Consider the following 23,706-nt stretch of genomic DNA (forward strand, 5'->3'; position numbering starts at 1 on the left):
TATGGGTGCCAGTTCAAGTCCTGGATACTCCATTTCCAATCTCACTTCCTGCTGGGAAAGCAGCAGGAGATGGCCCAAATGTTTGATCCCTTATACCCATGTGGGAGATCTAGAGAAAACTCCAGAATCTCAGCTGTGGCCTGGCCCACCCTTGGCTGTTGTAGCCACTTAAGGAATGCCCAGCGGATTAAAGATCTAACTCTGTTTCTTCCTTTCTATGTTTGTTAACGTTCTATAAATGAATAAATCCTTTTTTTAAAGCAATTGGGATATGAAAGGTGCGACATTACATCTCGAATCAAATAAGACAAGGAAAATATTGACAGAAACATAGAAAAAGGACAATAAAGTTGTAAGGAGATAGGGGCTATAGAAAAGAAACATACCTAAGCAACATTCTAAAAACCCAGTCTATTAAAGATAGTGGCTGATGAGCTAAGGCCAATGGGGCAGAGTTGAAGGCTTTTTACTAACACAAGAAAAGTAATGATAAGAATAGGTACTAATTATTTTCTTTTGTGACAGTCCCTCTACTATATACATCATTAGATATTTATGTATTTATCCAAAAGCAGAATCTTTAAAAAAGTTTTTTCTTATTTTAAAGAGACAGATAAAAAGAGAAATCTTTCTTCTATAGGTTCACTTCACAAGTTCCTGCAAGTGCTAGGATCGAATCAGGTTACTGCCAGGAGCCAGGAAGTCAGTCTGAGTCTCCCCTGCTGAGGGCAAGGACCAAGCACTGGGCCATCAGAGAATGCACTTAGTAGAAAGCTGGAAGTGGACTCAATTTCAGCACTCCAACCAGGAAATGGGTATCCCAACTGGTGTTTTCATCACTGTGTCAAATTCCCAACCTGAAAGTTAAACTCTCATTAACTATATTTTATAAAAGAGAAATAGCGGCATTCCAAAGCTAAGCCAAAAAAAAAAAAAACAAAAAAAAAACAGATCAGATTGCACATACATTTTAGCTGGATTTTTATTCTAGACAGATTGACTTCAAATTCATTCCTAAGTTATTTGCGGCATTGTGATAGAAATTGTCCTGACTCTAAACCTACACATATATCTAATATTGGTACCAGAGGGATTAATGACCTCCATGAAATGATTCTACTTTAACCTTTAAATAATGGCAAAAATGATTCTAAAATTTCCAGAAGTAACCTTTGCTAAAGATAGCTGTGGACCTCGTGTTAGGGATGAGCTCTAGCTTGAGGGTGAAACTAGCTTAGGACTAAATGGAAACTGATCTCAGGGTGTTTCTTTTTTTTTTTTTTCATTAATGATTCTCCAAAAAGAGACCATGAACTGATCATTAGAATTCCATTACAGATTCTTAGTTGCTCTTTCAATAATAGCTGCAGGTGCACATACCTATTACCTAGTACTCTGAAGGAATTTTAGAAACAGTAGACAGAAGTACCCTAATGATTGACTTAGGCAGCTTCATCCACAGAAAAATCCTTTGGACCCCCATCAAACTTGGAAGCAAGTTGAAAAGGATAACAGAACAAACTGGGTTAATATGAAACATAATTTGATAGATCACCAATCTCCCAAGGAGAACTGGTGCCCATATGGAATGTTAATACTATACGCCCTGCCCCTACCTGCTGCAGTGTGATGCTGCCATCCTGAGATTTCAGAGCCATCATGCAAAAAGGAAACTTCACTTGTCTTATTTTTCTTCTCACCCTGTTATCCTGTTTCTTTAACTCAACATTGCTATCTGGATTTCTTTGTCATATAATATCATTTCCACATCTTTCTTTCCCATCAACTAATTATTTTGAAGGTGACATTTTCCACAATTATTAAACGTATTCTTCTAGATTACAAATTATTGCAGCAGTTTCTGATGTTTATGCTCTGCTATGTTGTTTGCTCCTATTCCCAAAGAGGAAAAATAATTTTTTTTTCTGCAACAGAAATTGCTAACAGCAATCACTATCTCGTCTACCCTCATGATTCCCACAGAGGTACTGCCCCGCATTTCTCAGCACCCCCTTTTGAGCCCTTACGGATTCCACAGTCCGAAGGCCCTCCCTCTTCACCACGTCCTGCATAGAGGACATCGAACGAGGATACAAGAGAGCACCTGCCACACTGCATACCTTATCCCTGTGGAGGAGTGCGGCCACAGTATCAGAAGTTAGGAAAAGGCATGTGACTGTGTTTGATTTCCATGTCTGAAATGAAACATCTCTTCACTGATATGCCTGCAGTCTTAAAAACCTAACATACACCACTGGGTGTCAGACTATAATTGCATATAATTAACAGAATACAAGATTGCGACTGATTAATTAAAAGCCAAGAACTCAGAAAGAATTCAGAATGAACATATTTTCTTTCCAATGATTCTTTCAATATAGGACGGAGAAATAAGAAAGAGTTCCTTTTATTATTCTTCACAGCATACCGATGCTTTCTATAAAGTGAAAAAAAGCCACAGAAATTGTAGGTGATGAGGCAAACTTTGGAAGTGATGCTATTAAGAGGAAAACAAACATTTAAAACCACCCTCTATCTTTAAAAATATTAAAGAGACGTAAATGTCCCAGTGTGGTGACCTAGTGACTAAGGTTCTTGCCTTGCACTCGCTGGGATTCCGGCGACCCTGCTTCCCATCCAACTACCTGCTTGGGACCTGGGAAGGCAGTCAAGGATAGCTGAAAGCCTTGGGATCCTGCACGCCTGTGGGAGACACAGAAGAGGCTCCTGGCTCCTGGCTCCTGGCTCCTGGCTTCGGAACTACTCAGCTCCGGCCATTGTGGTCCTTTTTGCAGTGAATCATCGGATGGAGGATCTTCCTTTTTGACTCTCCTCCTCTCTGTATATCTGACTTTCCAATAAAAATAAAATAAATGTTTTTTTTTAAGAAGTAAAAATGGAGCTATGATTTGTACTTGGAAGAGTTAAATTCAATATTGATTACTTCAAAGGGACAAAAATTCTACAAGACTAGTGAAAGTATCTCTGTTGGACACTTTGCTATGTGGAAGAGACATTTCTTTAGAGGCATGGAAATTAAAGACAAATATTCACATGGAATTTCTGGAAAGTTGCTTGGACTGCAGCTGTTAAATGACTGTTTAGCAATGAATTTATATATTTTTTGTTGTTATTACTTGCTCATAAATGTACTGGCATAACACAAATAAATTAGTAGGAGAGCTCCATAGTATTCCCAAGAACTAGGAAATGGGGTAAGCACTGCATCAGCTAGCTGCGTATAGTCCTACGTTTCAGTGATCATCTGCAGAGGCAAAGAGAGACTGGGCCATCCTCCTGAACATTAGTGATTTGATCCTTTTATACAGAATCATCACGAGACAGCTTTGAAACTTTTACTAAATTCTCTCCCTCTTGCTTACATACTTCTGGGAATGATATTCAATTCTTTCTTCTCTGCTTGCCTGCTTCTAATAATGTATATAATTTTGTGTCACTGCATTTCATTTTATGTGAATATGCTTTTCCATGACGTTGGCCTGGGTAATAGAAACTAACCCAAGAAACGTACCTGCCTTGCATGTTTTGCTAGCAACTTTGTCTAAAGCATTTAGCATAGCGCCCAACACTAGATAGGTTTTCAGTAACGTTGGGTAAAGGTACTAATGGTTAAACTTATCCTGAATAATCCTTGTGATTGTAGGCTATCAAGTATTACTTTAAAATTGGCGTACAGATTTGATTGAAGAAAATATAACCATTTCTACTAGAAAGTACAAGGTTTGGTTTGTGGTTAGCCTAGCAGTTAAGGTACCAGAGTTCCATGTTAGAGTACTTGGGCTGATACCTGGCTCAGGTGGGGAAGGAGTGACAGCAGGAACGAGTGGATTGCTGCTACCCAAGGGGGGGAGTTAGATTAAGTTCGCAGTCCCAGACTTCAGCCTTGGCAGAGTACCACCCATTACAGGCGTCTAGAGAGTGGACCAGCAGGTGCACTTCATCTTTCAATGAATCTGTCATACGTTAAAAGAAAGTTGAGAATGTCCTTTCTTCACAACAGTGCATGATTTTGACCTTCCTTATTATCTCATTGTAGACATTTCAATAAATCATAATTTAGAAAAAAAACAGAAGAAACATAATATAGGAATTTGATTTCTCTTCTGAATAAGGACAACAGGCTTAGATCTGGACCTCATGCTATGCCAATTAGCAACTGATTCAAACCCAGCTATAAGGAGCTAAGGCAGAATGCATAAAAATAAATCTTCGTGACCCTGCCTAGAGAAAACGATTCATGAATCCACAAGAAGTAATACGAAAACCTGACATAATTTATCTTGTCTGTCCCACTGGACTGAAATAAATATTTGTCTGCCTTTGCTGTTTGCCCATATGGAAGAGCCAAGATACATTTTGAAATATCCAGCTAAATTTAAAAAATTCCACCCAGAGATATATATGCTATAATAAAGGGACATATGGTGTGTTTCTCTAAATTACAAAAACTTAACAGACTAATAAATTAGACCTTTTAAATCTATGTAGTAGGTTGAGCTACAATATTGGTACAAGCTGATATTACCAGTTGTTCCCTACAGAACAGAGTTAATATGATGAAACCAAGTAAAGAAATAGAGAGAAAACACCCACACTTATTTTATTTTTATTGAAGGTACAAACCACCTGCACACATTTCTGCTCAAATAAAAAATGTTCAGTTTCATTTTTCTCTCACGGATAGAAATGCACTTCAAAGAATTAGAACTGCTTCTTTTGTTTCTTATTCCATCATAGCTTGATTTGCATATTTGGGGGCAGTCTAAGGTGTTCTCTGTGATTTAGAGAGTTTATAAAAAGGCAATTTGATCCCAAATTATAGTTTTCTTTCTTTATTTCTAATACTGAAATATGCATACCCTTCTGAGAACTGAGCCATGAGAGGAAGACATTAGCTTGTCTTGTATTAGATAATAAAAAAGTTCCACAGGGGACTAGTTACATATTATGACATTGTGAATATAAGGCTCATTTGGATTTAATTCATTACTAACATCATGTTGCACAGGAAACCAATTTTTAAGCAGTAGAAGTGCACTTCATTTGCAAAGGCCTCAGCTATAGCACACAATCAGTTATTGAAGACAGAAACTGATTTCCCAAATCAGGCATATAAAATTTAATATATTTGTTCCAGTTATAATGGAAGGGAAGGGAATGTCAATATTATTTTTTTTTCAGATAAGAATGACGCTTTGTACAATTTGAAAAGTGCATTTTTTGCTTGGGGATTTGACTGCAATTTGATGCTACAACCTGAATAAGCTGAAGAAAATGATTAAGCATCTTAATATTTGGAACACTTGTATATATTGAATATAATTTTAAATTCTCTCCTGTAAGTTCAGTAATACTCCATCAGAGTGAGATCTGAGTTTCATTAACTAATGAATTAAACGTAACTATGAGTATTGATTTTTTAAAAAAAAAATTCGGCATCAATTTTTCACATTATCAGTTTAATGTAAAAAATGGATTAAATTGTTCTAGAATCTTAAAAATAGAGTAACATTAAGTTGATTTATGCAAGTTTTCTAAGTTTGTGTACATTAATCAGCATTCTCCAGAATAGAGTATAGGAAATGATACTTCAAGGGGTTATAGGAAGAAAGAAGGTGGTCAGTCTTCAGGAGGAGGTGGCTGACACAATCATAAAAATGCTTCAAAGCCAAAATTTGTGATGGAAGTTATCAGGCTGGAGACCCAGGAAGAAGCCCAGCTTGCTGGTAGAACCCCTCCCCACTTCTGCAGAGGTCAGTCTTTGGTCTTATAGCCTTCCGTGGCTATAGATCAACCCACATCATAGAGGATACTCTTTACTTTAGACAACTTTAAGTATATAATTTCAAGATGTATGTAAATCTTAATCTCATCTTAAAAGTACCTTCACGGAAACATATAGAACAGTATTTGATTCCACATCTGGCTAGCAGGTCAAACCAGAAAGAAACTAACAAAAAACCCAACCAACCAAACCAAGAAAAACCACAAACCAACAACAACAAAAGGAATCATCATACCTGTGTTATATGAACGTCTGTAACATGGGCAATAACACCCACATAACCTATCTGTGATGATTTCTCTGTGTACTTGGGGCAGAAGGAGGCAGAATCTCTTATTTTGAGTTTCTGAATTATCCAGCAATTGTACTTTTCTGCCAACCAGACAGAAACACCTTTTTGGAATTCTTTAAATGATTCTAAACAAGTTCTAAGCTTTATTTGATAAACTTTGCATCAATAACCTGTTATAAACCATATGTTTATTTAAGTTGCCTCCATAAGCCACCCTTGTGGGATTATGCAGTTATTATTACATGTGAGAAGTTTTAGTATCTTGCTTACTTTCTAAAGGATGAATTGGGATTCTCAAATTGCAAATCTCAAAGGACCGTGTCTGCATTTCAGCCTTGATTTCATCGACATTAAAAGGAACATGAAAGGAAGAAGCATATAATCAGCTCCCAACCTTTCCGTGTTCAACTCACACTTCGCGCTACCGAATGTGATCATTACTAACTTTTCTGCAGCAAGAATGTCGGGAAGTCAAGTGAATCCACAGGCAACTGACACATCTGAACCTCAAAGAAAAAGGTTTGTTATTCCCTTGTACTACATCTGACGGATCTTGTTCCTTTTTGGGGATGAATAAGATCAAGAAGTAAATGGTTAGAAAAGCATATTATAGTCAATGCAAAAAAAAAAAAAAAAGAAGAAGGAAAATATGATCAACTCCAGGGCTGCTCAATTTTCAGGACAGGCAGGCAATCAGAACCAATGATCTGCTACAGCAGAAGGAAATAATTTATTGATAGAATAGCACACTTACTACAATTATTTAAAATATTTTTTTCAAAATGTTATTTTACCACAAGAGACACTAATAAAAATTTACACAAAAAAGTAAAATATTTCTTCAAATAAAAATACAAAAAAATTAAAAATGAGAGTTTGTTAATATTCATTTATTTGAAATGAAGCAGCACGGGGGGTGGGGTGAGAGAGAGACAGGGTTTTCCCTGTTCGCTCTCCACATGCCACAACAGCCAAGGCTGAACCATGCCAAAGCCAGTAGCCAGCAGCTTCTTCTGAGTCCTCCACCTGGGTGGTAGAGTCTAAGCACATTAGATATTTCCCATCGGCTTCCAGAAGCATGAACATGGGGTTGGATTACAAATAGTGCAGCCAGGATTTGAACCAGTGCACATGTAGGATGCCATCACCTCAAGAGGCAGCTTAATCCACTATACCACAACAGCAACCCCATGTAAGAGTTCTTACAGTTTTATTCTTAACAAATTTAGTTGGTCTTGATGCCTTACATTAGAAAGGTATTGTGTGGGCCAGACAGCGTGGCCTAGCGGCTTAAGTCCTCACCTTGAACACGCCGGGATCCCATATGGGCACCAGTTCTAGTCCCGGCAGCTCCATTTCCCATCCAGCTCCCTGCTTGTGGCCTGGGAGAGCAATCAAGGACGGCCCAAAGCTTTGGGACCCTGCACCCATGTGGGATACCAGGAAGAGGTTCCTGGATCCTGGCTTTGGATCGGCATAGCATCGGTCATTGTGGTCACTTGGGGAGTGAACCATCGGATGGAAGATCTTCCTCTCTGTCTCTCCTCCTCTCTGTATATCTGATTTTCCAATAAATAAATAAATCTTTTAAAAAGGAAAGGTATTGTGTAAGAAAAAAAAAATTAAGAAGGGACCAAAACTGTGGAGTAGTGGATAAAGCTGTCCCCTGCTACATTGGCATCCCACCTGGGCACCCACTGGGGCACTCCGCTGCTGAACTACCTCCGATGAGAGTATGTTTTCTGCACCTGATTAAACCGGTGGTCATAAGGTTCCAGTTGTGGTGCCCCAGGTTAAGCTGCTACCTGTGATGCCAGAGGCCCGCATGACTGCTGGGTTGAGTCCCAACTTTTGTGTTTCAGATCCAGCTCCTTGTTAAAACATCTGGAAATGCAACAGAAGACGGCTCAAGCGTTTTGCCCCCTGCACCAACATAGGCGATCAGATGGAGCTCCTAGCTCCTGGATATTACCAGAAGATGAAAGATTTCCTTTTCTTTTTGTCATATTCCCTGTGTAACTCTGCCTTTCAAATCTATATCTTTATCTATATCTATATCTATATAATATCTATATATATCTATACAGATATCTATATCTATAAAATCTGTGAACATGTACATACCTTTTTGCAAAAGTAAAAAAGGGAAGTCCTTAAGATTACATAGAAAGTTATTAAAAACTATAAAATAAGTATTTGGAGTACAATAGACATTTAGCATATTTACATAACACAAAAGAAATCCTTCTATCTTCAAAATCAACATTTCAATATGCATAATTAGGATGCAGATAAAATGATTTTAAGAGCAAATATATATATATATGCACACATATTTATATGTACACACATATGTCATTTTGATTTAAAATTTCAGCAGTATTAATGAATGATCAGGAGTGTGAATTCTTTTTGTGAAGTGAAGATTTCTCAGAAAGGTCAGCCTCATGACTTTATTCTTCCATGCAGTAACAGCAATCAGATCCCCCGGCACTTTGAGTCAGGCACTGTGAGAGACCCACACTTCCTTCACCACTGCAAAGTAGAATGGGATTCATACAATGGATAGGAAAGATAGGGAAAAACTGGGAGAAAATCAGCCAGAGTACCATGCAGTAGCCGGTACCTGAGTCAGGTCACAAAAGAAGGCTAATAGTTGAAGCAATCAAGATAGAGAAGGTCACGAAGCCAGCCTGATTAACAATTCCCATGTCCCTGGCCCTTGGCGGGGTCCTGGTCAATCATCTAAGCGTTGTGAGGGTGCTAAGCTTTCATCTATGATGTTAATCTTGTTAGTCGAGAAAATTAACAGCATTCTGCATGATACTGAGAAACTGTGTTAAGCTGTTGCTTTATCAGAGCAATGAAAAACCATGCACAATTAAATAAATCTTATCCTGTGTACATATTCATTTTTGATTAAGTCAAGATAATGTACATTTGTTATTTGGAGAAATCGATGAGAGAACAGCTAATTGCTTCCTTTAGGAGTCATCATTTTATTACTGCTAAATTCATTCTCTTGCCATTTGCATAAACTGAGTTATGTGCACTTTTGTTACATATTTTTCTCCAATTAAAATATCAATTGCTTTTTTTTTTTCATTTATCCTAGTCTTCCTTCTTCTAATCCTGTAAAACTGAAACTGGAAATGAATAAAAACAGACAGGGAGAAGAGAGAAATGGAAATATAAAAATATGATGGGAGGAGGAAGGAACAGAAGAACAGCTGACAAGGCAGGAGACCAGGGAGCAGAGGGGAGCAACTGCTGGAGGAAGCACCATCCGCAATGGCAAAATCTGGTATTTACACAGAGGTATAAAAGCAAAAATAAACCATTTGGAGTTTGCAGCAGGGGGAGGGGGGATAAGCCACTAAAACACCTAAAACAGCCTTTCTGCTGTTTGAATAACCAGAAAAAACACTCAGAAGGTCTCCATAACTATTTTGCCAGCACATCTTTAGGGGAGAACCAGGTTGTCTTCCTATTTGAAGGACAAAGAGTACATGTTGTCGAATTTTCTTGGTCAGGAAGCTAAGACCAACACAGCTCTCCTTAGCAAGAAAGTATACTAGTTCTTGAATAGGAGACACAAAGCAGCATTTGTAGAAAGATAAATGCAACTAATGAAGAGATTGAACAAAGGAAAGATAATGACACTATAATAAGTGAGCAAATCTAATGTCTGGATTAAAACACTAAAACAGCATAGCATCCGGTTTCTTGGGGCATGGAATGGGAAATCAGGACAAGAAAGCACTTAAGGAAAAGCATATCATATATCTTATATCTAGATAGCTTGCACAGAGATTGTCTCCTTTCAAGTTATCAAATTGGTATGGACAAGATCATAAAGCTACAGTAGAGGCTAAAAGCTGGCATAATTTTTTGAGGGGGTTGTTTCTGCAGCATTACAAGTTGATCATGAGTTTATGGCTCTACTTATAGCAAATGGGGAATTAATATGGAGTTTATTTTCATAACAGAAAGAAATTTAATCTTACCATTTAGATGAAGTTAATGATTACTAAGTGACTCGACAGAGGAATACCATGGGAGTGCAGCTTTGGGGATTAAGAAGCATTATGAAACAACGTTTCAGCACAATGATAACAAGCACTCAGAGTCATCGACTGAGAGATACATAACACAGAAAGTGGGAGGATGTGTATGGAAACTTCATCGTTCCCAATTTTGTAAATAAAGCCAGGTAATAATAGTTGACCACTCAACAAAGGCAGGGAAGCTAGCCAAATGCAACTAAGGAGAAAGTTTAAGTGATACTACAAAAGCTGCCATTCAAGTTACAAATAAAATAACTAAATGTGTCATTTAGTTGCTCAATGGAATTGAAGGAAGAGGAAATGGAGGAAGAGAAAAGAATAAAGATGAAGGGAAAAAAAGATGATGCTATTTAAAGGCATACTTCAAAAGAAGGAAAAGCAAAAATCTTAGGGATCCACTTCTGCTTATTAGAGTCAACCAATTGTCAAAATATGCTATCTCTGGGGAAATTCTGTAAAATATGTTGTCATCAGAGGTCTCATACACCATGATATTTTTGAAGATGCATCATATCTCTCTTTTTGAAGATTTTATCCCCAGCTAAGAAAATATGATGTTCTATTTTTAAAGATTTGTAACTTATCTCATGCTTAATTACCTGTGTTAGGCCAGAGAGTAATGGAAAACATTACCCCATTCCACTAATACACATTTAAAACATAAATAAAATTTGAGAGGTGTTGTTTTTTCTTCCTAAAAAATATAATTTATAAAGACTGGGTATCAAATGTATGTAAGATAACTGACTATCGTAGCATTAAAATAACTTGTGAACCTGAACAAATCATGGTAATTACTCTAAAAAAGGATGGGGGAAATTATTACTTTTAAGAGATTTATTTATTTTGTGGAAAAGTCAGATTAGTACAGAAAAGAAGAGACAAAGAGAAAGATCTTTCACCCCCTCTCCCCCCCAGTTCATGCCCCAAACAGCCACAATAGCCAAAGCTGAGTGGATCTGAAACCAGGAGCCAGGAGTTTCCTCGGAGTTTCCCACGTGGGTGTGGGGTCCCAAGGCTTTGAATTATCCTCTACTGCTTTCCCAGGCCACAAGCAGGGAGCTGCATACGAAGTGGAACAGCTGGGACACACACTGGCACCCACATGGGATCCGGAACATGCAAGACGAGGACTTTAAGCCACTAGACTACTGCACCAGGCCCGTTAAAAAAATTTTTTTTTTTTAAAGATTTGTTTTGTTCCCTAGAAAGGCAGAATGTCAGGGAGACAGAGAAGAAGAAAGATAGAGGGTAAACTTCTGTCCACTTTTTCACTCCCCAAATGACTGCAACAGCCCAGTCTATCAGGTTGAAATTAGGAGCCTAGACGTCTCATCCTGGTCTCCTCGGGGTAGCAGGGACCTAAGAGCTTAAGTCACCTTACCCTGGCTTCACAGGAGCCTTCGCAGGGAGGTGTATGAGAAGCAGGAGTTGGGACTCTCATCAGCACGTTCACATTGGATGAGAGCATCATAGGGGGCAACTTAACCCACTGAAGCACAACTCTGCTCCTATGGGGCCAATTCCAAAAGAAGTCATTTATATGTACACACACACACAACCAAATATTCAAATCATGTGAAAAATTGGCCAACATAACAGCGTAGCCGGTAATGCCAGTATCCCGGGATGTAGTGACCAACCGGGGAGTGAGGCAGCAAATAATATCTTCCTGCAACTCTTTCAACTAAATGAAGAAGTGTTTTAAAAGAAAATACACACTAGCTAAGACCTACGAATGTTGTGGAGTTATAAAGCAATTTGACAAAAAGCAAATCATTGAAAAATGTAAAATGTCAGAAACTGTGATTTGCTTCCAGGAATTCAGCAGCATGGAATAATTAAATACGTAAAAATACACCTACTTAAAAAGAATAGCTTAAAAATATAAAAATGCACCAGAATTTGTAGAGACAACCTAAATGTCCATGTATAAGCAACATGCCAAATAAATTTTGTAACATCCACATAATGGAATATCAGGCAGTGTTTTAATATAATGATTTAAATGCATGTTTATTGGGTTGGAAAAATAATCCTAAATCTATTTTTTAAAGTAAAAACTAAATAAAACTTCTATGACATACATCAAAATAATATGCCTGGAATGGCATAAAACAATTTTGCTGATTGATAGGAAACAAGAAAAAAATGATGAAATGATTTTCTTGTAAGGTAGTAGGATTTATGAGCAGTTTTAAATGCATTCTATATAAGTCACTTTGTAAATAATGTTCTTACCCTCAAAAATATTTTGTGAGCCATAATTAAAGGATGATGAATTCTAATATTGTTCACCTCATCCTTCACAGCATCCACAGGGAAAATCATTTTTACTTTTAGAAATAAACTTAACCTCATTTATTCATCGACTTCAAACTTCCTATTAATGCTATACTATATCTGCTAAGCAATTTTGAGTTTTCAATACACTACAACCTTTTCAGCAATGTGTTTTATATACTTACACACACACACACACAAACGTAAACACAAATGCAAAAAGGGTCTTCAAAAAGTTCATGACAAATGTGTGTTGTGTAAAATCTATGGAAAGACGTCAAGCATTTATAATGAAAATAATTCCAATTTCCATATTTTGAAGTGCACTCACACGCATTATGTGTATAAATGTCCTCCACTCAAAATCTATAAATAATGTTCACGATAAATCGATACATGATAATTGTCTCTTTCTACTTTACTGTAAGTTAAAGAGCTCCTTCAAAAGTTCAAGTAAATAAATATATCTCATAGGAGGTGATCATTATTCCAAATTCTTATAAATTGAGCTAATCCCTGAACCAGATCTGAGACGCCAATAGTGACACCTTACAATTTTTGCATCTGCTGGTTTTAATGTAGTTGATAACTTTTTCAATATCATAATAGCATAATCTATTGTTAATTCTAACCTTTCAATATATATTAACACATACTATAATATTGGTATTATATTCATATTTTAAATAGAATAATATATAAAATCTATATAGTAAGACAATTTTGAGATATGTAACTGACACATTTCACATACATATTTCTCACTTAATTGTGCCTTTTTTTCCCTCTTCTATCAAAAGCCAACATTTGCTAGTTAATGGAGTTTAATGCTGAACAAAGAAACCTCGATTTATTTCCTCATGTAATCTAGTTCCAAAGAGTCCATCTAAAATTTGAAACTATGAAACTACTAGAAAAAGCGACACAGAAAACATTTCAAGACATCAAAATGGCAACAAATTCTGCTGTAAAACTCAAGGAGCACAGGTGATGAAAGTAAACCTGGAAAAGTGGAATTATGCCAAAGGAAGGAAATTCTTCAAAAGAAAAAAAGCATCAATGAGATGAGCAAGCAAAAGAATGGGAGAAAAAAGTGGACACTCTCTGGCAAAGCATTAATATCAAGACTATAAAAGAACAAAAAGAAAAAACAAAGAAATTTAAAAATACATGGAGCTCTGAATAGATTTTTTTTCAACAAATGATTATGTTGAAAAAAAATATAAAAAGGTGATGAATAGACATCCCTGCAAAGAACAAATACAGATGGCCTACAGATGTATGAGAAAGATATAGCCACCAGGGAAATGTAAGTCAAAATCACAGTGATATGTCAGGTCACTGTGATAAGAGTAACCATCAACAATAAGACAAAAACAGCAGATGCCAGGGAGGATATTGAGAAAAGGGAATCCTGAATATTCTTTTGTAGAATTTCAAACTAATACAGTCGTCATGGAAAATAGTGTATAGAACACAGTATGGATGATCATCAAAAGACTGAAAACACATCTCCTATATGATCTGACTTTTACGTAAATAATTGAAGGAAAGAAATCAGTATTTGAAAAAAATATATAAGCCCTCACATGTTCATTGTGGCTTACTTATGAAAGTGGAAGTACAGAATCACCGAGGGTATTCAATGCTGAATGAATGAATAAAGGAAATATATGCACATTGGAATATTATTTAGCCCTAAAGAAAAGTGAAACCGTGACATTTTTAGCAAGACAGATAGGATTAGTGGTCACTAAGTGAAATAAGACAGCACGGAGCAACGAATACTTTCAAATTTTCACATATTCAAAAGTTAAAAACAAATACTCATTCTGAATAGAATTTGTCATAACTAGGGACTGTGCACAGTTGTGGGGAAGAAAGCGGTAAGAGGCACCAGGACATAGAAGTAAAAATCCCTTATGTTCTATTGCGTAATAGGGGAACTGTAGTTCACAAACGTGTATCATGTATTGCATAAAAACCTGAGAGGTGCTGATAGAACCCAAACATGGAGAAAGGAGAACGAGCCCTGGATTTGATCAGTTATGATATATGCTCAAATATTTCACTTTGCCCATGAAGATACGTAAGTGTACCTGTTAATGTTTTTAAAGAAATCTAAAAGGAAGCCATATTAAAAATAAATCATCTTTACCAATGCCCTTTTCCTAGGAAATCTGACAGGAGACAACACAGACTTAAGGCATGGATAACAACAGTGAATCAATAAGGAGATACAGAAATTAATTCCAGGCCCAGCGTGATAGCGTAGCGGTTAAAAGTCCTTGCCTTGCATACACCGGGGATCCCATATAGACACCAGTTCTAATCCTGGCAGCCCTGCTTCCCATCCAGCTTCCTGCTTGTGGCCTGGGAAAGCAGTCGAGGACAATCCAAAGCCTTGCAACCCTGCACCCATGTGGGAGACCCAGAAGAACTCCTGATTCCTGGCTTCAGATGGGCACAGCTCCAGCCGTTGCTGCCAGCTGGGGAGTGAACCACTGGATGGAACATCTTTCTCTCTGTCTCTCTTCCTCTCTGTATATCCACCTTTGCAATAAAAATAAATAAATCTTTAAAAAAGAAATTAATTTCCATGTTAATGAACCAATATAAACTCAAGATTTTTCACCAGTTGGTGAAAAATTATAGCATGTATCTGTGATGTACAAAGTTAAGCCTATGATTAGTTAGTAAAGCAGAGGATAATGTAACTACTCAAGCAGTTAGCAAGACTACTGAGCAAAAAAAAAAAAAAAACCTGATAAGGAGATGTTATGAGAGGTTACTGTAAATATACTTGCACTAAGTATTTTTGAGGAAAATAATTTGACATAAGGAAGGAGCTACAATGATTGGTTGGGATAAAATTATGAATCTGCAACTGTGTAACATTGTCTGGCAATATAATTATTGGTGATAATGATTTTGTAATTAAAGACACAGCACATCATGGTGATTTTGGAGGTTGAAGGGGGAATAGAAACCTCACTATCTTGCAATCTTCATGCAACAGAAAATAAGGAATATTTTTCATTAATTATGCTCCTCAAATGTTAAGTCATTTGCTTACTTGCAAAGGGGATATGGATATGCTTTTAAGAAATGTCTACAACTCTGAAAAAAGTAAAGCTCAACAAAGAAAGCCAAATATAAAGAGAGAAAATAAATATGTAACTTAGTGAGCAAAATGCATGCCATGATGTTCTGCATCAAATTCACAAATACAAATTGTATTGTCAACTCCCTTGCAGCCGAAGATGCAAGCTAGAGCGGTTGAGACATACTGTGTCCATAAATTAAAAATGAACCAATTGCTCAATAAGAAGGTGATTATCTCACAAAACCCTAATTTAATCAAAGGGCTCCTTTTCTGCGTGTACATATAAGTGTGCACAGAGAAGTTAGAGCAAGCAAAGCTTTTTATTTTTAAGATTTATTTATTTTTATTGCAAAGTCAGATATACAGAGAGAAAAGGCAGAGAGGAAGATATTCTGTCTGCTGATTCACTTCCCAAGTGGGCAGCAATGGCTGGAGACGAGATGATCTGAAGCCAGGAGCCAGGAGCCTCATTCGGGTCTCCCTTATGGGTGCAGCGTCCCAAGGCTTTAGGCCATCCTTAACTGCTTTCCCAGGCCACAAGCAGGGAGCTGGATAGAAAACAGGGCTGCCGGGACACAAACAGGTGAACACATGGGATCCTTTAGCTGCTAGGTTATAGTGCCAGGCCCGAGTAAGCACAGTTTTAAATGAACACAGTCCTTCTTTGTTTTTATAGTAACATCCTGGAACTCATTAAATCTGTTCCTGAAAGATGTCCATGCTTTCCCTGCTCCAGTGTGTTCTGCAGGGAGCTGGAGCTCAGGATGAGTTTCTCTGAGTCACTAGTCTGCTGCTGGGTTCTGTCAGCAGGACAGCAGTTAACACTCATGGAGGCAAGAGTTTGGGAGAAGCTGGGCTGCTTCTCGCCTTCTCTTTACCTTCAGCATTGTCTGCGGGGAAAACTGCATCCTTCAATGCACAGTCTTATGCAGAAAGTTCAAGCTTCTATCAGTTTACCCCACTGCCTTGGTCACTTCAGCCTCGGAATAATGACATCTTCATTGTAGGTTGCCTTCGTATTACCCCATTGACTTCTGGATTCTTCATTAAGGATAAAATCATTGTCCTCTTTTCAATGACCTCTATTTTAACTATCTGGGGAATGTCTGACTTCTTGTTTGAATTCCAACCCATAAAATTACCCATTACAACAAATGACATATCTTTGAACTCAATTCAATATAAGTAATTATACATTGGGAATTGTCAAGTACGGTATCATTTACATATTACACATCCCAAAGATTTTTATGCAAGAGCAAGTAGCAGACACAGCGCAGGAAAGGCGTTTTGATCAGTCACTCTGGTATTATCCATCCTCAGGAAGAGTGCTGGAGTCAGCAGTACTGCTATGCTTCAGATCTCAGTACATCACTGAAATGATACATATTCAGGGGACATGCTCTTCTGATAAAATATCCCAAAATGCATACTGGCCCACAGCTCAGCCCCAAGAATCCAGAAAAATGCAGGGACAATAGCCAAGTGAACTCACACCTCTCTATTTGTTCTTCACACAGACTTTGTGGAAATACTTGATTCACCCAGAAACATTTTTTTCTGCAATGATTTTGGAATTATGTGTGCAAAATAAAACATATTATTTCCATCCTGATTCTTTAGTTCACCAACTATGTAAACCAGGAATCATTTTGCAACTTGACATGAAAACCAATAGTATTATAAACAACATTTTCAGGTTTTCATCAAGTTACGAGATTAAGAAAGCCTTTACATAAGAACATATAATTAATGTTAGATCAAGAATTATTTCCTATAATTTAACTTATAAATCTTGATACTCTTTCTATATAGATGATACACAAAGCCACTTCTGAAAGAGAGATGAGCTTAAAGATAAACTGACGTGCGGAACCCAGTGTTTTGAAATAAATGTGCTCATTGGGAAGCCATGAGATGTAGGAGGCCACATAATACCAGCGAACATCTCAGCAAATGAAGACAATTACTTCAGTCCATAAAGCAGGTTTATTTTATCTGATGCCATTAAATTTTTCAATCATATGGCTAATGCCCTAGTTTTTATTACACGTACATCTGGCAAACTTCACATCCCAATTTGGCCTAACTGGGCTTCTCAAAATAGAGAAAATGCATTCGTTGCACACTCTGAGTCTTCACAGTAGTTACAGTTCTTATTATCAATTAATAAAACAGCAGCATAAATTTGCATTGCAGTACCATAAATCTGAGAATGTGCACCCCCTCTGGGAATCTCCGATCTTACTGTGCTGGCAGGTTGCTCTTCAGCTTGCAAAACTGACTTAAGCATTGGCAAAACCACCAGTTCAATGCCCCCTCTGAGACATTTTTATCAATAGAAGAATTCCCCCATAAGCCGTTTCTCCCACACTTACCTGAAAGTCGTCTTAATATCTTCCGCGTGGATCGTCTTGAGAATATCTTGGTAAAAATGAGGTTCAATGGATGCAGACGATGTAGCAGCTGACGTGCAATTTGTATGTGTATAATACCCGATCAAAATCCCAAAAATAAATACAATGATGGCTGTGCAAGAGAGTTTTAAAAGGTAGCAGAAGCTGCAGTGACTGCTCTTTGGTACAGATCTTGTGTAATGGGCAACATAATCCGACTCTTCTTGAAGTCGCTGGAATCTGCCCTTGGGTGAGGCAGCTGGCTGAATGGAATCAAGATTGAGGTCTGTAGTCTCCGAGTGTTCCAGGTTGTGGGTCTCAGCACTGTCCACCTGGAATTGGTCAAAACCAGGCTCTTCCAGTTCCTTCTCCATGTCCCACTCCAGGTCCAGGGCAGTGGCTTGCAGGTCATCATTGTCTAAGTACTGGGTGTGTCCTGGAGCTCTTCGATCTGCACTGACCTTCTGATATGCCATCTTTTTACCTGCGAAAACAAGACAGTCACTCTTTCTTAAACCATTTTAGGAAACCTCATAAGGTGAAAAACCAATGAAAACTGAAAATTACATTGCTTTTAACCTTAAAAAAAAAAAAAAAAGAAAGAAAGAAAGGCCAAAGCAACAATCCAGTGTTTTGGTAAGTTCTAGAAAGGGAAAATGAAAGACCGAGTCATCATTACATTATGAGTGACAGTTTTAAAATACAAATTCAGGATAAAAATAGACCGGACAGCTAAATGAATGACCAACTCCAAGAGGTACAAGAAACAAAGTACAGAATGTTATGCAATTGCACGTTGCAGAAAAGCAACATATTCCAAAGAGCTAATCGGGGAACTGTCCTGGGTCAGGGAACTTTAAACACAAGATTTGCATGGTGTTGTGTTTAAACCCCAAAGCGAAGCTTTCTGACAGTCTAGGGGAGTTGGGCTTCATAACCTTACTGTAGGAAGGTCAGATGGAGGTCCTCCTTGGTTTACAATTTTGGATAACAGCTTGTTATAATCTTGCAGTTAGGCAATAGGATACCTAGTCTGATTAGATGTAAGTGGTCTATATTCAGTAATTCACTAATGTAATAGTTACATTTAAATTCTCTCTGTGTTGGACTTGTCAATGCCACTGGACTCTTACTATTTTTTAGCCAACAGCAATGGATAATGTACAGAGCTTAACAGATAACTGATTAACCATCTAAGAGCTTGTATCTGACAAATGAATCTAACGGAAAAGATACAAAGAAGGACTTCATGAAATGAAATTCTCTAATGCATAGAATCACATAATACAATATTATCATATTATAAAATATTATATACATATATGCAATAAAAAGACCAATGCAAAAGAGTCTAGAACACCAATATAAAAGATCTGATTTAGCTCTAGGCACCCGGTTTGGCTTATTCTAGTAAATGGCCATTGCAGGCAATAGGGGAAAGAAACAGCAGAAGAAACATCTCTGTCTCTGCTTTTGTCTTCAAGTAAGACAAAATTTTTGTCACTATTTATTATTTATTTATTTATTTGAAAGGCAGAGTTAGAGAAAGACAGAGGTCAAGATACACTGACAAAATAATCCATTCACTGATTTTCCCTCCAAGTGAGCACCAGGGCCCGACTACAACTAGGAACTGGAACTCCATTCCCATTTTCCACATGGATCAGAACTGGAGAAGTTTGGATGTGCTAAATGCTGATCATACAGGATACTGGCATTTCAGGTAATAGCTTAATTCACTGTGCCACAGTGAAGGACCTGAGTATTTGTTGTTTGTTTTTTGTTTGTTTGTTGTATTTAACTAAGATAATTGAACTGTGGAGCACTGTTTATGTTCAAGGAGGATCCACCATGTAGGAGTTACTCAAGGCATTTGAGATATTTAATTTTTGACCTTCAAAACCAACATTCAACGTTATTTCTCTTCCAATCATTAAAAACCAACTGCATGATGCTGCAGAGAGTTCTGTCTGTGGGCCAGCAGCGGGCATTCTGGCACATGCACATCAACAAGTTAACACTTTTAAAACATCAGACAGAGCCATCAACGTAGATACACACCAAGAAAGATACTTGCCTAAAACCCTTACTGCCCCTGTTGGACTCATTTCGTATTAATATCATTTTACTAAACTCGGTCTTCCAGGAGACCATCTGGGTCAAAGTTAGATGAAGTCATTTGATATAAAGCATCCAAATACACAGTGTCCAAAACGATTTCAGGAAAGCTGCCAAGCACATGAGTATGTGATAATGCACCCAATAAAGCATTTTAATCATTAACATGACAAAAAACAAATCCGTATATTACAGGTATTTTCTTTATTAACATATGTAAATATATCTATGTGCAGATGCATTTATTAATATGAATTGCAATTTAGTAGTCCACTTAATGTAGCTTACCTTAAATAGTATACACATTTTTGTAAAAATATGGCTATGCATCTGATGTGACAGTTTGCTTCATTTATTTACCAGTTTATTTAACTTTGAATATATATAATATTAATAAATAGTGCCTACTGTATTAATAGAAAATATTACAATATAAAATATCTAATAAAATAATATCACTAGTGTTAATTAGAAACAAAAATATGCAACTTTTAAAAAACAAATTATTCTATGGTTCCCATGAAAATTGAAGTTATGTTTAAAATACCTATACTCTGTGCAATGAGCAAAGGACAGATGATATTTCTTTTCTGAGTTCTCAAGCTCACAAATAAAATTATGCTTTTATGCTTAAAGAACAATCTTCAGCAAAATTAGTATCCCACAGACAAAATCATATAATTAAGCCATTTAGACTTCGTATCTTTCTGATACCGACGAACAATATCCATTTAATTTATATTTTCATGCTAACTGAAGGCTACCGCATGAATGACTGTAAAGGGAAAAAAAAACAGAAAAAGCACATGCAATACGTTTGAATCTACCACATACATATTTAAAGGGGATGCACTTTGCCTTTTGCAGAATAAGAAATGTAAATGGCTAATAGACAAACTAAAAAAACAAAAAACAAAAAAGCTCTCTATCTACCATGCAAATAAAACAAAAACCACATTGAGCCCCCAACTAACTCTGGTGAGACTAGCCTACATTCAGAAATCCGCTAACACCTGCTGGCAGGGATGTGGGGATAAAGATACCCTACTCCACTACTGCTGGCAATGTAGACTAGTGCAGCAATTGTGGAAGTCAGTATGTAGTGCTCAGATGACCAAACTTTGATCTACCATATGACCCAGCTTTCCCACACCTGGGAATATAGCCAAAGGAGTGAAATCTGCACATGAAAAAGTGACCTGCAACCTTATGTTCATAGAAGCACAATCCATGATAATGAAGATATGGAAACACCACAGATGCCCACTGAAAGAGAGCTGGACAAAAAATAGGGTACATTTACTATGTGGAGGAATACATGACTGTTAAAAAATAATGATATTCTACTATTTGCAACAAAATGGTTCCACCTAGACTATTATGCTCAGTGAAATAAACCAATACCAAAAGGACAATGATCATGTTTCCTCTGAAATAAGGCAACCTTCATGCAAAACGTGAGATTAACAAATATCTGTCAACATGTAAATATGTATGTATATATTCTCCTAGAAAAACTGTATGATGAAGATTAGATACCTGCAAGAGAAGACATGTTGCTGTATGCCTCTCTACTCTTGAATAAAAGGTGGATTCCCAATGAAACTGTTAAATAAAACCGACAGTAGGATAGTAGACTATCTGCCGTTGTCTGTACTTAATGCTACGATACACACACACTGCAGAATGTGAGACTTGTGACTGCTGCTGAAGGACAACACTACTGTGAAAATATGGGAGAAACAGTGGGTAGAAGACAGGGCAGTTGAAGAGGGGCGTTTCTGTGCTTATGGGACTTTATCATGAAAAACAATCATAGTAAAATAATAATAAATTCAAAACTAAATAGAGAAGATGCACTTTGGTGCAAACATGGCCATAGAAACTTGTGACATTTCTTCAAATGCAAATAACCATAAAACCCTTGCTTTCTGTACCTTCTATATTTCTACATTGGCATCTTTTATGAGAAGTATGATATCACGTCCGTGTTTTAACGGACCACCTTCGCTCAGATACCATCCCTTACCATCTGCAGCCACACTTCAATATGCTGAAACATTTGTTTTTATATACATTCAATACTCTACAGTGAAACTAAAGTAGTTTAATTTTCACTATTTGTGTTTTTCTATTATAAAAGGCAAATTACTGTATTTGTATCCAAACTGAAGATACGATTAATTAAAAAAAGATGCTTCTGAAGAAAATTTCACCCATTCATACAGTGTGAAGCTAAGTCACAGAGACACAGAAGACAAATAGAGCAATACACTACATTAATTTAACAATTAATTAGCTAATCCTTTTTTAAATACAGAGTGACGCAGGGGGACAGAGACTAAAGGAAATATTTTCTACCTGCTGGCTCTCTCCCCAAATGGCCACAAGCGCCAGTAATGGGTTTGGACAAAGCCAATAGGCAGGAATACAATTTTAGCCTATTCAAGGCCCCGATGCATGGGGTGTCTTTCCAAGGAGGAACATCACAACCAGGGCAGTACTCTTCAAGAGAACCACTCAACACTCCTGTGAATTAGTGATTGATAGCCATGTACATGTTTGTCGTAGAACACCATGTTTGGTACAGATGATTGACACGATTCACTGCCTGTGATGTTACTCATAGTATTTTTTTTTAAGATTTATTTATTTTGATTGCAAAGTCAGATATACATAGAGAGGCAGAGAGACAGAGAGGAAGATCTTCTGTCCGCCGATTCACTCGCCAAGTGACGGCAACAGTCCTGGTGCTGCTCCCATTCAAATCTAGGAGCTCAGAGTTTCTTCCAGGTCTCCCTCACAGGGTACAGGGGCACCCAAGGTTTTGGGTTATCCTCAACTGCTTTCCCAGGTCACAAACAGGGAGCTGGATGTGAAGCAGGGCTGCTGGGATTAGAATTGACACCCATATGGGATGGAGCACCTGTAAGGCAAGGACTTCAGCTGCTAGATCACTGTGCTGTGCTGTGTTCAGAGTATTTTAACTCAGACAGTAAGAAAGACTATGCAGATCTTATCGGAATTAGGAACACATCTAACAGCATTCCTAAAGTAAATAAATGATTCTAGCAGATTAACTTTAAAGTTTAAGGCAGAATTTCAATTTCCTATGACAGTGCTATGATTGAATCTTTATTGTACAATGAGAAAAATATTCATATACAGTTTCCTGAAGATTTGTATGTCAAATCATCCACAGGTTTGAGAGGATTGATTTGAGGCAGGCATTTCTGGGAAATGTCAGTGCCTCATCAAAAGACATTCATTATGCACCTCTGTGCAAGATTGCTCTTTAGATACTGTGCCAGTAAACTCTATTGGTATCCAGAGGAAATTTTAAATCTAAGTGTAAGAACATTCCGTATAGGCTAAAAACAGTTGACACATATTTTTCGGTATAAAACTAGTTTGTGCAAATAAAGCCTGTGTTTGCAAAATAAACTTTTGTTGTTGGGAGCTTTAATGTGTTCAACTTAAGAGTAGGACAAAAAAAAAATAAAACTGTATAAATAGTAATTCAGAAGCCTCTGTTCCCTGACTTAATTTACCAGTGTGATGAGGCTGTTTCCCCTCATCTGTGGTTTCATGAAATGGCCTTAGCAATCACTTTAGTTTCTGTAGAAGCATCACAGATT

At 37.3% G+C, this 23,706-nt stretch overlaps 1 protein-coding gene across 1 annotated transcript in view; it reads right to left on the reverse strand.

The window, feature by feature from the left end:
• NAALADL2 (N-acetylated alpha-linked acidic dipeptidase like 2) overlaps positions 1-19,143 on the reverse strand; it is a 630,278-nt gene extending 611,135 nt beyond the window's left edge. The window contains exons 1-2 of the mRNA XM_041002590.1: positions 19,116-19,143; positions 17,933-18,434 (exon numbers count right to left, since the gene is read on the reverse strand). Of these exons, the coding sequence (XP_040858524.1) occupies positions 17,933-18,434; positions 19,116-19,143 (530 nt within the window). The remainder of the gene's footprint in view (positions 1-17,932; positions 18,435-19,115) is intronic.
• Between the last annotated feature and the right edge of the window lie 4,563 nt (positions 19,144-23,706).

This window comes from Ochotona curzoniae, unplaced genomic scaffold (assembly GCF_017591425.1).
Source record: "Ochotona curzoniae isolate NIBS_2020 unplaced genomic scaffold, NIBS_Ocur_1.0 scaffold_2587, whole genome shotgun sequence".
Classification (NCBI taxonomy): Eukaryota; Metazoa; Chordata; class Mammalia; order Lagomorpha; family Ochotonidae; genus Ochotona; species Ochotona curzoniae.